This window comes from Cordyceps fumosorosea (genome assembly GCF_001636725.1).
Source record: "Cordyceps fumosorosea ARSEF 2679 chromosome Unknown scaffold_7, whole genome shotgun sequence".
Lineage (NCBI taxonomy): Eukaryota > Fungi > Ascomycota > Sordariomycetes > Hypocreales > Cordycipitaceae > Cordyceps > Cordyceps fumosorosea.
In genome coordinates this window covers 963,450-978,540 of record NW_017387307.1, presented here as the reverse complement: position 1 = coordinate 978,540, position 15,091 = coordinate 963,450, and the positions used below count along the sequence as shown (strand labels likewise).

General features: G+C 52.2%; 6 protein-coding genes across 6 annotated transcripts; 2 read left to right on the top strand and 4 right to left on the bottom strand.

The window, feature by feature from the left end:
- Positions 1–2,109: 2,109 nt before the first annotated feature.
- On the top strand, positions 2,110–3,377 carry ISF_03827 (aldo/keto reductase; the record flags this gene model as incomplete). Its single annotated transcript, XM_018847433.1, has 6 exons — positions 2,110–2,268; positions 2,326–2,404; positions 2,467–2,610; positions 2,664–2,777; positions 2,826–3,020; positions 3,082–3,377. The coding sequence occupies 6 exons, from the start codon at positions 2,110–2,112 to the stop codon at positions 3,375–3,377; spliced, it is 987 nt and encodes a 328-aa protein (XP_018705640.1).
- A 379-nt stretch (positions 3,378–3,756) lies between these two features.
- ISF_03826 (FAD-binding, type 2) lies at positions 3,757–5,438 on the bottom strand (the record flags this gene model as incomplete). Its single annotated transcript, XM_018847432.1, has 4 exons — positions 3,757–4,031; positions 4,106–4,808; positions 4,878–5,335; positions 5,426–5,438. The coding sequence occupies 4 exons, from the start codon at positions 5,436–5,438 to the stop codon at positions 3,757–3,759; spliced, it is 1,449 nt and encodes a 482-aa protein (XP_018705639.1).
- A 1,530-nt stretch (positions 5,439–6,968) lies between these two features.
- On the bottom strand, positions 6,969–7,211 carry ISF_03825 (hypothetical protein; the record flags this gene model as incomplete). Its single annotated transcript, XM_018847431.1, has 1 exon — positions 6,969–7,211. One exon carries the CDS (start codon positions 7,209–7,211, stop codon positions 6,969–6,971), a length of 243 nt encoding a protein of 80 aa, XP_018705638.1.
- Positions 7,212–7,666: 455 nt separating this feature from the next.
- Positions 7,667–9,154, bottom strand: ISF_03824 (hypothetical protein; the record flags this gene model as incomplete). Its single annotated transcript, XM_018847430.1, has 1 exon — positions 7,667–9,154. The coding sequence occupies one exon, from the start codon at positions 9,152–9,154 to the stop codon at positions 7,667–7,669; it is 1,488 nt and encodes a 495-aa protein (XP_018705637.1).
- A 1,576-nt stretch (positions 9,155–10,730) lies between these two features.
- Positions 10,731–12,343, top strand: ISF_03823 (Protein kinase-like domain protein; the record flags this gene model as incomplete). The annotated part of the gene is made up of 3 exons (XM_018847429.1): positions 10,731–10,889; positions 10,960–11,371; positions 11,433–12,343. 3 exons carry the CDS (start codon positions 10,731–10,733, stop codon positions 12,341–12,343), a joined length of 1,482 nt encoding a protein of 493 aa, XP_018705636.1.
- Positions 12,344–12,866: 523 nt separating this feature from the next.
- On the bottom strand, positions 12,867–14,475 carry ISF_03822 (peroxysomal citrate synthase; the record flags this gene model as incomplete). Its single annotated transcript, XM_018847428.1, has 2 exons — positions 12,867–13,146; positions 13,244–14,475. The coding sequence occupies 2 exons, from the start codon at positions 14,473–14,475 to the stop codon at positions 12,867–12,869; spliced, it is 1,512 nt and encodes a 503-aa protein (XP_018705635.1).
- Positions 14,476–15,091: the final 616 nt, after the last annotated feature.

Genomic DNA, 15,091 nt, shown 5'->3' with positions numbered 1-15,091 from the left:
TTTTCTTTTTTCTTTTCTTTTCTCGCTTTTTTGATGCAAAAGAGCGAAACTAATCTATGCTGGCTAGTCTGTTCAAGGGGAAAGGCGAAATAACGGCATCTCGCCCCGTCTTCTCCGCCAGATGTTTGTTGAACGATAAAGCCCCCAGCAGCCGGCAATAGCCCACGCCCACGACCTCGGGAATGCCTCGGTGACCTCCCACCCGTCGGGATCCCAAGGATCACGCCAGACCAACAGACCGGGACTTTGACCCGGAATGCGGCCGCGGAGGACATGGCAGAGCTCCTCTTCGTCAAAGTTGTCCAATCCTTTCCGGAAGAGATTGTCTCGCATCTCAGGTATCGGGAGTAAATCTATCCAAGGATGATGCATTGTCGTGATTTGGAGCTCGGTCGATTGAAGGCCCGGCGGCAGATGTGCGCTGGAAGCTGCGACATGTTCATTGAAAGGTGATAGTGCATCATCATCTAACTGCTCTTGGGATAGGCCTAGAACTTTGATGTTCCCCTGTAGGGCTTTGATGAAGTTATATTGGGCTAAACTTGGTAAGATGGTGAGCTGAGGAGCGTGAGCCCTATGGAGTCGCCGGACAAGGGTCTCAAAGCGTCGAGCAACTGTCTGACTTTGCTCCGACGTAGTATCAAGGATGTGAATACTTCTAACGGAATCGATGACGTCTCCCATGTCGTGGCTTGAGGGGTCACTCGAACTCTTTGGAATTGGAGCGCTCGATATGGCTAGGGAGGATGATTCAGGGGTCTCGTGGGTTGTCCTTCTTCGCCTCCTTGACCCTGGTCCGGCAGGTTAGCGAGGTACAGTTCCAAAATAAAGTGAAGCAATCAGGGGCGACGAACTGTGTAATCTTTGGTTGAGGCGGTTCTGAATTCTCCTCCTTTCGCCTGCGGCAGATATGCCTGACCAATCGTCTGCTAAGCCAATCCAGGCGTTGTCCCAAATGGCCGCTCGGGAGTCATGGCTGAATGAAGGATCCATGCCGGATGCTAAAGCGGCACTGTGTTCTCTCCAGTCCTGCCGCTTGAGGTAAATGCGAAGTACCTGCAGGATTTATTGACAGAATGCAGGGTGATGACAGTGGCATGGTGGCTTGGAAGTGCGATCAGCCAATTTAAACTTGGCAGAATCCAAAGCGGCCCATCTTGTACGCGCGCCCCCTCGATCAAGTAGATTGAGTAGGTCTTCTCGTGAGTCCCACAATTAGAAAGATGGCATAGATAGAGTATCCGGCGCTATTGCTAAGATATGCGAGGTAGCGATGAGGCGAAGGGTGTCGTAGGGGGCTATGTAGTTGGTCGGTTCGCCGTTACGGGTGGCTCTGGTAGGCGGCTTTGGGTGCTTAGGCCGCTGAGCCAGAGTGTTGGTTGATCAGGGGGCTCATGGTACCTAAGTCCGTGGCTAATAAGCCAATGCAGTGGTCGGTTATCTGCTCTAACTCCGAGGCTGGTCCCACATACAGAGGGATACTAGACAACTATGGTGTGTGAACTGACTCGTCGCAAAAATATGCTTAATAGAGCTGGGATGCGGGTTTTGCTCATGCTCGTCAAGAGTAAACAGATGGCGTCAGGGGGAGCCCAAACCATGCTAATAATACATAGGGTAACTTAGCTGGACAAGTTGCTAATCTCCGTCTCATGCACCTGTCAGCAACCTGCATTAACGCCGACGAATAGCGCGTCTTTCGGACAGACCTAATAACTAATAAATGTCTAACTTATAGGCGCTGAACTTGGTGGAGCTCAATTCGAACCTCACCCGTAAAGTTATCCACTTCCACTCAAACGGCGTTTGAATCATGATAGACGTCGACGAGTGAAAGTTTCCGCTACACTGCCACACCAGTGCAATTAGCGCAAGCCTCAACAACGCTTCTTCCAACCATTGCATGTTCCTCTTGGTCAGCAGCTCGTCAAAATGACATAACATGGCCCTTTATGGATGGTCGGGACTATCGAGGGTTGCAAGTATAAAAGCCGGGTCGATGCCGACCTATACGTTAAGGCGATACCACCTCAACAATCACTTCTTCTCGAAGCCATCGCTAAAAGCTATTACTAACGATAATAATCATATCATCACGCTATTTCAACCATGGTTCAAACGTTGGACTTTAGCGGTAGCCCAGTTTCTGTTCCAGGCTTCGGCGCTATGGGACTGAACTCAGCGATGGGGACTGACCTCGCGCTTGAGCAGGCCGAGCCGGTCCTTCTGAAAGCGATTCAGCTGGGATGCACATTTTGGGATACCGCTGTAAGTACAGCCTAAATTATAACAGCTTAGCCGTTTTCTGACTTCTCGCGATTTCAGGTTGCGTATAAGAATGGAGACAACGAAAAGCTGCTTGGAGATTTCATCCGTAAACACCAAGTTCGCGACTCACTCTTTGGTATGCCTCATACCTGGACTGGCAATAATCATGTCTATACCACTAATACACATCACCTATAGTGGCATCCAAGTGCGGCTTCGATGTTTTTGGAGCTGAGCGAAAGATAACAAACTCAGCCGCCCATATTCGTGAATACATCGATGGGACGATCGATAGACTCGGTTTCACCCCTGATCTCTATTATCTCCATAGGATCGATCCTAGTAAGCTTCAAAATTGCTCTTCATCCTCGTACCTATTCTAATTCACTCTCTAGGAACTCCACTTGAGGAATCCATTGGTGCGCTCGACGAGCTCCGCCGCGCTGGGAAGACTAAATACATTGGATTATCAGAGTGCTCTGCCGCGACCTTGCGCAAAGCGCATTCCAGTCAGTCTTATATTAGCCATGCATGAAGATACTACTAACATGTACAAGTTGCTAGAATTGATGCTGTTCAAGCCGAGTACTCGGCCTTCGAGACAATACATGAAACGGACGGTCTTATTGAGACGGCCAGAGAGCTTGGAATTGCATTCGTAGCTTTCAGTCCGTTAGGGCATGGCTGGCTCGTCGATGATTTCAAGTACGAGTCCCCGGATGACTTTGCAGTTGATGATTTCCGACGCACCGGTATGTTCCTGTCACCACATTCTCAGCTTACTTACAGAGGCTAAGAGACCATCACCTACAGTACCCAAGTTTCAAGGCGAAAACTTCTACAAGAACAAGGCCATTGTCACCGAGATCAAAAAGCTAGCGACGCGCAAGGGGTGCACGGTGGCCCAGATTGCGTTGGCATGGGTTGCTACGCAAGGCTTCATCAGCATTCCAGGCACAACACGTGCTACGCGGTTGGAAGAAAATTGGGGGTCTCGAAGGGTCGAACTTACCGAGGACGAGCTGGCTGAGATGCGAAAGATAGTGGATGATGCGAAACCGGTTGGCGAGAGATTCTCTCCACTGTTTCAGTCAATGGTTGGTCATTGAATTACGCGTGTGAAGGCGTATTCACTCGACAGGGTTGAGCATGATCAGAGCTTTTCGTATTAGAGTGTTACAATAAAACTCCCAACTATCCTTGGACAAATACTGAAATGCTACATGATATTTACCCATTCTTAGCTTCTGTTGACCAGAGTCATCTAGGCACATCCAGAACGGATGAACGTTCTACTGAACCATCATGTATAGGCACATCATGTAGTAGGTACAGATAACTTCAATTCCTGGGCCTGGTTCTATCACATACTCTATGAAAAAGTTTTATTTACTTGCAAAAATGCCCCCCCACAGTGTGCTGTCAAGAATTGTCCTCCGCAGCCCAAGTCAATATTGAGTTGCTCTGCCGTAGCGGGATGCGCATCAACTAACTCAGTTTAAAGAAGCCACTCCACAAACCCTCCGATGTGAAAACACCACCGGGGTCGACATCTTTCTGGATCTTGAGTAGCCTTTGATGATTCTTCTTGCCATAGCTGGCAAAAGGATCTTGTCCTTTATTGGCGTAATTGAGGTAAATGAACGGATGGAACACCTTGGCGTGCTCTGCAGCTTGGCGGAAGTCTGCGATGAACTGGTCGGCATAGTCGTACGCTTCTTGATCGAGAGCACGATTGTTCCAGCTCAGTGCAAGCAAATTGACTTGTGATATGGTTAGTCTGCCTGCGCGTAATAGTAGAAATAGCTGTGGGATTTTCGAAATGAGCGTGGCTTACCAACCAAGTGTCCTTGGACGTTGCCAAGGCCTAGAGCATTGCCTCCCCTAATCTTGGACCTCTCGATGGCTGCTGTGGGAATCGAATACGTGATCAGCTGGGGATTCAAGCAGGTCAAATTCTTTCGCTGGGTGAGGTCCTTCAGGATGAGAAGGCCTTGTTCACCAACAAGAGTGGATGGATAATGGGTCAAGGTCGCGAATAAGTTTCTGTGATGCGTGTCAGCGTGGAAGATCAATGAGGCGGAGGCGGAGGCGGGGACGCGGTCGTACCTGGTTGTCCCGAGCGACTCTGAGAGTTGGGTGTTGTCAGCGAGGCTGGAAATACCACCGACCAAGTGTCCCTGAGCCGGTATGCTGTTCAGAGCGTCATAAACTGGCGGTCTAGACAGAGCCTGTCCGTACCGCTGTGTCGTCTCCAATCCCCATCCATCTTGGCTGCTGTAGGTGTATCTATACTCGAGCACCACATTCGGATCTTGGGTGTCCTGGACACGAAATATTTCCTCGGCCGCAGCCAGAACACGGCTGTTTTGGCTTTCGCCAAAGCGACGGGAACCTGTATAGACAGCGCCCAGAGGGAAGACACTGACGTTGAACGAGGTTACGATGCCGAAGTTGTTTCCGCCGCCTCGCACGGCAAAGTACAGGTCTGGGTGTGACTCGTAGGTAACCTGGACTATCGTCGCGTTGGCCAAGACAATCTGGATCCTGAACTTAGCATTAAAGCGTTCGAGGGCTTGTTTTTCAGCAAAGTCAGATCAGGTTCCTACCTCGTAGCCCAGCACATTATCCAAGGCCCAGCCGTACTTGGACGCGAACACGGACGACCCGCCTCCGAGGGTGAAGCCCCCGACGCCGACCTGCCCGACCCTTCCCCCGACGAATGCCAGACCATACGGCTCCAAGGCAGTAAACGCCTCGTGCGAGAGAGAGCCTCCTCCGATGCGAGCCGTCGAGCGGTCTGCCGCGACTTCTGTGCGGTTGAGCAGACCAAGGTCAACGGTGACGCCGCCAACCGACACGGAGTCGTTTGGAAACCGGGCATGGCCGCCGCCCTTGACGGCAAACTTGCACCGTGTGCGCACCAAGATCTTTATGATGCTGGACACTTCTTTGGCATTCTTGGGTTGGACGCGGCACGCATAGACGGCTTCTGCCTGCTTTTGGTCCCATACTGTAAATCCCGGATCGTTGCTTTTGATATGAACTCTACCTTGAAAGTCCGAAGCTAACTTGCCACACTGTAAGCAAGAAGAAAATTAGCGTTTGGTACGTTTCCTTGCATCTCAAGTGAAATTTTCTGAAAGTTGTCACATACCGCTTGCTGACATTGGCTTTGTTGTTGCAAATTCGGCTTGGCCAAGCATTGGCGCTGATCAACGGCGCTGGCCAAGGCAAGAAATAAATAGAGAGGTTGAAATAACGTGAGCTTCATTTTGTTCTGCTTAAATAACTAAACTTGCTGATTGTTGGCATTCATCCCTCATGATGTGGTGAACATTGTGCTCTTATAAGTCCAAGTCGCCAGTGTACGATAACTATAATTATAGCGCCATATCCCCAAGTTTTAGAGGGCCTATTGCGTATCTGCATACCTACTAGGTACCTATGTATGTGCATACGTATGTACCTATTGCGGATCTGGGTTAGTTAGTGGACGGACTACCTATGTACAGTATGTACAACAAGACCTACAGTATGTTGTACCTACTAGGGACAGTACCTACAGTACCTACCTAATCAGGGAATTCAGGGAACGCTAATGCAGCCAGCTTACAGTTGCATTAGTTAGCGTCCGTCTCTAATTTTTTTGTCTTCATGTTGAGTCACTTTATTATCTGCACAAGAGACACGGACGAGTCAAGCAGCGCTCGGACCGTAAAGCGCTAGTTAGCTATATTAGTGAATCGGACCGGAAGTTCTTCTCTGCATTGCTGCTCCAATTTTAATACCAGATTATGATGCATGTGCATGCTATTGGCAGTGCTTAACGCCGTATATCAACTACTGTAGATGCCACAATCCTAACCCCGATCTCTCCGCATCTGTAGCATACCACTGGATGCTTGAATCCTCTCCAAAGACCAATCTTTTCTGGACCGCTACTGATTACTGATGGGGGCTGACTTGGCTATGTCGCTCAAAAAACTTATGCACTTCGTCAAGGCCAAGTTTCCAACAGGCTTTCGGCAATTCACCGCTCTGTCGGGACATGGTTTACACAAGCGAGGTATATCTTGTTGATGTCATCTTCATCAGTCGTAATATTGCTGAAATCGGGCCGACTTGATATGGTTCCCTGTGAAGAAGTGTGCCTTGGCTGACCAAGGGTCGCCTGAGCCAGAGTATCAGTATATAGTGAAGTCTTCGTTTTAGAAGACTTTGGTCATCTACTTTTAATTTCAGTGAGGAAAAAAAAAGACATCTTCTACTTAGACGGAATACTCTAGTACATTCACTGATTTTGAAACTGCCCAATGATTTTCTCACATTTTGTTCTCTTCACTCTCTTTCGCAGCGTATCTGGAGCCATCTCGACAACAAATGACGGGGTATCTATCAGCGTTGCCGGTGTGATCAGGAACATCAGCAGTCTCTAAAACCTTGCTGTTCGACACAATGGTGATATACTTGTCACCTCCGTGGTCTCATCAACAATATTTCAGGTCTCGACAAGCAACAAACATACCCCCCTCGCGGTAGGCCGGATTCCCGGGCTAAACTCTACTCTGGGAATTGTTGAGCTGGAGACTGATGTTTTCTACATCGCTGCGTGTAACAATTTGGGGGTGTCAGGAACGAACAACGAGGTTTGGAAACTCGACATGCGGCCTTTTCAAGCCAGCAAGTCTGCTTCCGTTCTACGGCCGGCCGAGCTCCAACGCGTGGCGAGGATTCCCGAAGCGCAGCTGCTCAATGGCGTGACACGTCTCACTGCAAACGACAATCGAAATATCCATGTCGCTGATTCCAGTGCCGGAAAGATATACAAAGTTGACGTACTTGCCGGCACCACTGAGACCGTCATGGAACATCCCACCATGTCCAGCAGTCCAGGAGGTCTGGGCATCGGTGTGAATGGGGTTCACACCTTTGAGCAGCATCTCTTTTACACTAGCTTAGACCAGGGTATATTTGCACGGGTCCCTCTTTCGAGCTCCGATGGAACGGCAGTCGGCCCGGTGGACATTATCTGCAACGGCACACTGTCGGCGGCTGATGACTTTGCTCTATCGTCAGAGGGTAAGAAAGCTTGGATAGCAGAGAACGGGATGAATGTCTTAATCGAGGTTGATATCGCTTCAAAGCAGAGCCGAGTGGCTGCAAACTCGACATTGCTTGGATCACTCAGTGCTGCTGCCTTTGGTCGGACTTGTGCTGATGCGGCGATACTATACACGACCGGGTCTTGGGTCAGGAACGGGACAAATACGTGGGGTCAGGTCAGCATAGTCGAGCTTTTGCGGAATCGCAATTGACTGTAATATTCGAGCTTCACTGGGCCAAAAATACTGCTTGAATACATGACGGTTGTATCCGTTTACCTATAACACCCTACTCAGCCTTGGATCTCAAAGTGACTACCCCAGAATCTATGGCCTGGTTCTAGCTCCAAGGCAATAACCGGACAATTGACAATCGTGTTTGGGATGCGAAGAATGTTGGCCAGTTGTTTGTTCATACCAGACAGCCGCTCAATCCAACTGCAGCTACCCTTGTCGATGGCCGTCTTGACTGCAGAGGGTAGATGAGCCTCTATAAGCTCTTTGAGTTCCTCGTCGAATATTGACCCGGTGCTCATTGTCTGGACCCAGTTGAGCTCAATCAGACCGCTCTCGTACAGCATCTTGGACCGGACCACCTTCCTTACAAGATCTTCCCACTTGCCCTCTGCACGACCGTCTCTCTTCATGAGCTTGACCGCATCGTCGCTGAAGCCTTTCTGCTTGCCCAACGCCTCGACGAGCGCCTCCACCAATCGATCATCTTTTCCTCCCTCGGTCGTTACTCGTTGTTTAATGCGTGAAATGGCTTTCAGCCAGTCCTGGGTCACCACGGTCGGCTGCGACGGGTCAAGCTCGCCACTTCTCTTACAACGCATTTTGCATGAGTTGGTGCAGACATGTCGCGCATCCTCCGTCTGGCATACTGGTCGACATTTGGAGTGGCACTTGTGGGTAGACTCGAGAAGTAAGAGCGCCTTCTCAAGATATTCGACTCGGGCGTCGAACGGAAACTTTGCACCGGAGCGTTGCTTCGGAGCTGAGCCTATTGGATTGTGGTCTGACATTGGCGCGCCACGCTCCCAGCAGTTGATGTACTTGGAAAGTACCAGTTCGGGCTTGAACTTGAACTCTGGAAATTCAGGGTAGTGGAAATCGTGCCTGAACGGAGCTTTCTTACGCGCAAGGGCTCCTTGCGTGGCTGGTTCGAATTTTACCACAAAGCCTTCATCCATTGGCCTGAACTTCATCGTTCCGAAAGACAATTCGCATTCTGCATCCTTCTGGTTAGAAGAATGGCCCATTGAGAGAGTCCTTGGCATAGGACTTCGGTAAATGCGGAAAAGATTGATGATGTGGCACATAGCTTGGCCTTCAACGATGAGGCAAACCGTATCCGTACCGGGCTGGATGTCCTTCGCTGGCCGCTCCCACTCCAGAACGCCATCCCCTGGACGTATATTGAGAGCATATAGAAGCTTGACCCAGGCAAAACAGGATGTAGAAGTTGCCGGTGGTTCGGCGATTGGAAGTTGAGATCCAAGATGCAGGTTGAAGGAATCATTGGTCAGTTTCGGTTGTAGGTATCGCGTGCCTTCTTTGGCCTCTTGCAACCACTCCCGTAGGCTGCCTTCGTAGTCGGCAACCGCCTCTGCCCGACTCGCCTTGGTAGCAAGCCAGCCTGTAACGGCTGTCGCAGGTCCTGCAAGGACATCGTAAATGGTGCGGCCGAGCCGGATGGTATTTTCGCCGGCGGTTGCCACGTCAGTCACTGTCTCCGCGCCGGTTTTGCCGCTTCCCTCGTCGGGCTCCTCTGACGCCATAGTTGACAAAGTGAGGACAAATGCAATCAATGTTTTTGGCACAGGAGCTCTTCTCTTCCAGAGATGATATGTATCTATCTATATACATCAGAATAGCCAGTACGAATCGTGCACTGTAATATCCACTCATCACGCCTATCCCAGCCCCAACAGGAAAAGATTGAGTGAAACAGACTTGGGCCGAAACATTGACTGCAACAACTGCATTAGCGCTTACTACGGCAGGTGGCTGTCTGTGTTGGGTCAGATGCTGACGAATGGTCACCAGCTTATTAGCCGTTGGCTCAATTCCAGCGCAAGCCATGAGACGAGTCGAGTGCGTATGTACATAGCACACATGCATATGCACTGTCGCTCACACCTAGCCCGGTAGCAGCAAATGAGCGGGCAAGGGCCTCTAAAATAAGAGACAGGGCTGAAAGTAATATGCTGCACGGGCTGCATTTGCGTGTCTGCATTGTATTGGGTGCATCATGCTGGCAGGCAAGCAAGAGCAATGAACAGGTGCCACCAAAACTAGTAGGACATTGGCCTGTTCTGATGAGAGCATCTATTCTTGGCTTGCGAGGTTGTCTGCCAGTGCCCGGAGCGTTGATTCAGCCAAGAACATTTCGTACCTACCAAGGCAACAAACGTTGGCGACAACGTGTTTTTCTTGTCCACGATGAACAGGGTCGGAGAAATGCCCCATGACTAGGCCGGATCTCGGTACCGATTTCTGGGGCGCGGATTATTATTAGGGTTGCTAAGCGTGCCGTTTACCCCACTGTACTACCCTACTGTATTTATGTATGTAGGTATGTATGTATGTACCTCTGATACAGGTAGTAATTGGAAGTTGATGACTTTAGGAGGCACTCTAATCACTACCATAAGATTAAATTAGGCACGCAAGTTACAGTGAGCATCTCCCTACTTCTGGGCCGTAAACCCCCCCCCCCCTGTGACGTGGCACAGCAGCCCCACTCGAGCATGCGATGTGAATCTGCTTCCTGCCTGCATACGTACCCTATAGTTAGATTGAACAAGACTGATCTGATGGCTGAGAGCTGAGTTCTTCCTAGCAGTCCATTCCAACACTCATTTTCGCACCCTTCCTGGAGACTGTCGCACGATTTACTTGGTTCAGAGCCAACTCTTTCGTCACGATGGGCGCCCAAATTTCCATTATCGATCCCTGGGAAATCAAGGCAACTTTGTATGACGACCGAGTCGAAGAAGAACACAGCGTTACAGATGCAAAAAAAGGCGCCCAGCTGCAGGTGCGAAAGATTGTTTGGGAGAGGGGCAAACGGCTCGGTGCCGGGGCCTGTGGGCAAGTCTTTCTGCAGTCGAACAGAGAGAACAAAGAGGAGAAGCGGGCAGTCAAAAGGATCCCGCTTAGTTCAACGCTCACCGATGAAGAGTATCGGAAGGAATTAACAGCATTGCAAGCATTCTCCCAGCCAAAAGTAAGTCTACGGCCCCCCAGTCGAGGTGTCCAGCCGCTCCCTTCTGAACCTCTCAGTACCGTGAGAAGGGTCTGTTTGTCGAGTTTCTTGGCTGGTTCAAAGATCAATACGACATCTACATCGCCATGGAATATATTGAGCTGCTCGATCTCGAGACCAATCTTAGCCTTGGAAAGGATGGGAAAGTTCCCCAGATCGAAGCTAGAGCCATTACTCGTCAAATACTTGAGGGCTTGCAAATCATGCATGCAGAATCCTTTGCCCATCGTGATCTCAAACCGCAGGTATTCTATAAATTCCATAACTAGCTTGACTGACGACTTTGCCACATCTAACCTGCTGACGGTATCATAGAACATCATGGTTGTCCGAGGCCCACCTTGTTGGCGGGTGAAACTGGCCGACTTCGGACTGAGCAAGAGATTGACCGACGGCTCAACGTACAATAGCAGAATCGGCACTCAAGCATACATGGCGCCAGAAGTTTACGGCTACGACAACCCGCATTCGTCAAGCATAGCCTACACCAACGCCGTCGACTTGTGGGCCGTGGGATGCATCGTCTACCGGCTGGTCACCGGTACAGTTCCCTTCCAAACCGGAGAGCTGCGCCGCGTTTGCGAAAACGAGTCAAAATGCCCATCCGAGACTCTTGGCAAGGAGGTTGGAGAGACCTGTACCGGGTTTATCCGGTTGCTGCTTTCGAAGGATCCACGCGATCGACCCTCTGCAGCAGGTGCACTGAAAAATACTTGGATCACGGCAGGTAGGGCATACGAGTTGACCATTGTCAGTTTCAATACGTTCAAGAGTTAATCGTGTCCTAGGTCCGGTCCCAGAAATGACTTCCTGCACGAGCTCCGAGGGGGCCAGTCCTGAAGAATATTATCGCAAGCTGTTTGAGCCTCAGCTTGCACGTGCAAAGGCCTGCATGCAGGATCAGCGGCACACGGATGCGATCAACATTTTGGAGCCTGTGGTTGAGGCACAAAAGGACACCCTCGAGGAGAAGGACAAGGTTCGGTTGGGAGCTGAAATGTACCTTGCAATTTCCTACATTGCCGCTGACAGGCGAGTCAGAAATGCGATCGACATTCTTGAGCCCGTGGTCAAGGTGCTGCGGGAAAACTTCGAGAAGTACGAGGATCGAGAGACATGTGAATCGCAACTTGCCATTGCCTATATCCAAGAGAAGCAGCCGGCGCACGCCATCCAGATCCTTGAACGTCTGGTTGCGCCCCAGAAGGGGACCAAGGAGAAAGACAAACCTCGACTGTCATACCACTTTCAACTTGGAATAGCCTACCTTCAGAATAATCAAATCGAAGAAGCAATCACAGCACTCGAGCACGTGGTGGCAGTACAAAAGGAGATTCTTAATGAGGAGGAACTGGTTCGATTGGTACCGGAATTATGGCTTGCAAGGGCCTATCTCAGCAATTCGAATGTCGAGGGCGCAGTCAAGTTGTTTGAGCATTTGGTGGAGGTGACTGAAAGGATTCTTCCTCAGGCAGACGAACTTCGACTATCAGGTGAGCAAGGACTTGGAGTGGCCTATCACAATGCTGGGCGGTATAGGGATGCGGTCAAGGTACTTGAGCGCGTGGTTGCGGTACAGAGGGAGATTTTTGATGAGACGGACCCAACTCGACTCGAATTCGAGGACTTGCTCGCGACTGCCTACCAGAGTCGTCAGCGGCCCGAGGAGGCAATTAAGTTGGCGGCTTTCTTTTACTAGCACCTGCGGGTTCAAAGAGCGGAGGATAGTTAGGGACCGTCTATGTGGTGTGACGCCTTTCTTCTTCTACCACTTTACTCGCTAGCGGAGTGATTGAGATTTGCATTCCCATTGCTTCTACGATTCTGTCACGGACCTTGGAAGAGGTATATGGCGGATGGTGGGGATGTTCAGCCAAGGGTTGCCATTACTCGATCTAGTGTGGTTGTAGCTATGTAAGTGGTCTAAATCCGAGCGTAGGTAAATAGGTAGTACCGGGCCGGATGTACAAGAAGACTATCTAGTTGGCCAGTCTACGACTCTAACAAAGGACCGATCAAGGGCAGCATCAAACCCATTAGCGACCGCCCCGTCTTGAGCACCCGGGGAAGAAGAGAAGAGAAGAAGCAAAGCAATGCAAGCGGTAGTATGGAACGACTGGGGCAGCTACAGAAAGCGCATGAGAAGTGAAATTTTACCTGAATTCGAATATACAGAACCCCAAAGTCGTGACAGATGTATGACGTGCCCTCACCATTTTTTGTTACAGCTTGGGCTTGACGAGGGACCCGTTTTCGTCGCGAAACGTCGCCAGCTGGTTGCGCTTGCTGTCGCCGCCGTGCGTGACCTGCGACGGCGCGTCGAACACGGTCGCGCCGGGGTCGCCCAGCCGGCGCTCAATGTCGACGTAGTCGCGCTCGCCCTCGCCGAGGTACAGCTGCCGGGGCCGCCAGATCTTGACGCCGGTGGGCGTGAGCATCTGCTGGCGCCAGTGGGCGAGCCAGCCGACGCATCTCGGGACGGCAAAGAGGACGGGGTAGAAGCTACAGGCAAGGTGAGGTTAGCAGTCTTTTTCTTTTTGTTTTTTTTTTTTCCCCGTTTCGAGGGGTGGGAAAGTTTTAAGAGGGGGGAAGAACGCACTCGAGAGGGAAACCCATGGCCTGGTAGATGAGGCCCGAGTAAAAGTCCACGTTGGGGTAGAGGTTGCGGCTGCGCATGAACTCGCTCTCGCCGGCGTACTTGGCCAGCGCGACGGCCGTGTCGAGGAGCTTGTTGCGGCCGGTGACGGCGAAGACCTCCTCGGCGAGCGCGCGGATGGCCTTGGAGCGGGGGTCCACGTTCTTGTAGACGCGGTGGCCGAAGCCCACCAGCACGCGCTCGCGGCGCTCCACCTTCTTCATGAACTCGGGCACGTTCTCCGGGCTGCCAATCTCCATGAGCATGCGGATGGCGCTCTCGGAGGCGCCGCCGTGCGAGGGCCCGTAGAGAGCCGCGCAGCCGGCGGCGACGGCGCTGTAGGGGTCGACGAGCGAGGAGCCGACCTGGAGCACGGTGGCGGTGGAGCAGTTGACCTCGTGGTCGGCGTGGATGATGAAGAGCGCGTCGAGGGCGCGCTCGAGGACCGGGTGCGGCTGGTAGCCGTGGCCGGAGAGGTTGTCGAGCAGGTAGAGGAAGTTGCCGGCGTAGGAGAGGCCCTGGGCGGGGCGGTTGAAGGGGCGGCCCTGGCGCATGCGGTACGACGCGGCGGCGAGCGTCGGCGCCTTGCCGATGATGCGCAGGATCTGCTTGTCGAGCGCGTTGAGGGCGGCCGGGTCGCGGCCGGAGGCGGCGTCGGTGTAGAGCTTCTGGCCCTGCAGGGAGGGGTTGGCCTCGGGGGCGAAGGCGCCGAGGGTGGCGAAGGCGGCCGTCATCATGGACATGGGGTGCGAGTCGTAGCGGAAGGACTTGAACATGCCCTCGATGTCGCTGTGGATGTAGGTGTGGTGCAGGATCTCGCGCTGCCACGAGCCGTACTGCGAGGTGGTCGGCAGGCGGCCGTAGATGAGCAGGTAGGCCGTCTCGAGGAAGCTGCTGCGGCCGACGAGCTGCTCGATGGGGTATCCGCGGTAGCGCAGGATGCCGTCCTTGCCGTTGATGTAGGTGATGCGGCTCTGGATGGCGGCCGTGTTCATGTAGGCCGGGTCGTAGACGCGCAGGCCCTGCGCCGTCTCATCCTCGGGGCGATCGCCGGCCTGCGGCGGCGCGGCAATCTTCTTGATGTCTGTGGCCAGGACGGCATTGTTCTTGATGGGCACCTCGTAGGTCTTGCCGGTGCGGTTGTCGATCACGGAGAGCGACTGCCGGGGGGCAGCTGCAACGGTCTTTTGCGTCATCGCGCTGGGTGGGATGTGGCGATGAGGGGAGGGAGGGAGGGAGGCAGAGGGGACAGTGGACAAGAGAAGGAAGGCAAGGGGAAAAAAAGAAACCTGGGTATCTAGAAATCGTCAACGGCTTGAGAAACCCCGGCCTCGAGTAAGATGGGACGATGCGCCTTTAATTCCAAAGGTTGAGCTGGCTTTGTTCGGCTCAAGCTCTAGCTCAACGCTTTCGTTTGCTAGCTGCGGCCACTTGCACATGCCCGGAACGGCCACAGCGGGCGCAGGGGTCCCTGGAGAGCGCTAACTAGAGGCTCTCTCTGTCTTGTCTGGTCCACCGAGGCCGAGGCAAATCTTTCGATCCGCGGAAGTGATGGTAAGCCAAAGTCTTGCTTATTCGATTGGCTAACTAGTGCGCATAACTGGTGGTGTGCTAAAAGTTACACAGTACAGAGGCTTGGTTGGTCTTGTGAGCTGCCCTGCTCTGGTGCTCAGTAAATCGATGCTACTAGACGCCCTAAGAAATCTCCTAATGGCCGCCCCGGGGCAACGGAACAGGCACATGTCGTCATAACAAGGCTGGCCCGGCACGGGTTGGGCTGACAGGACCAGGACTGTAGCGGTAACGTATCCG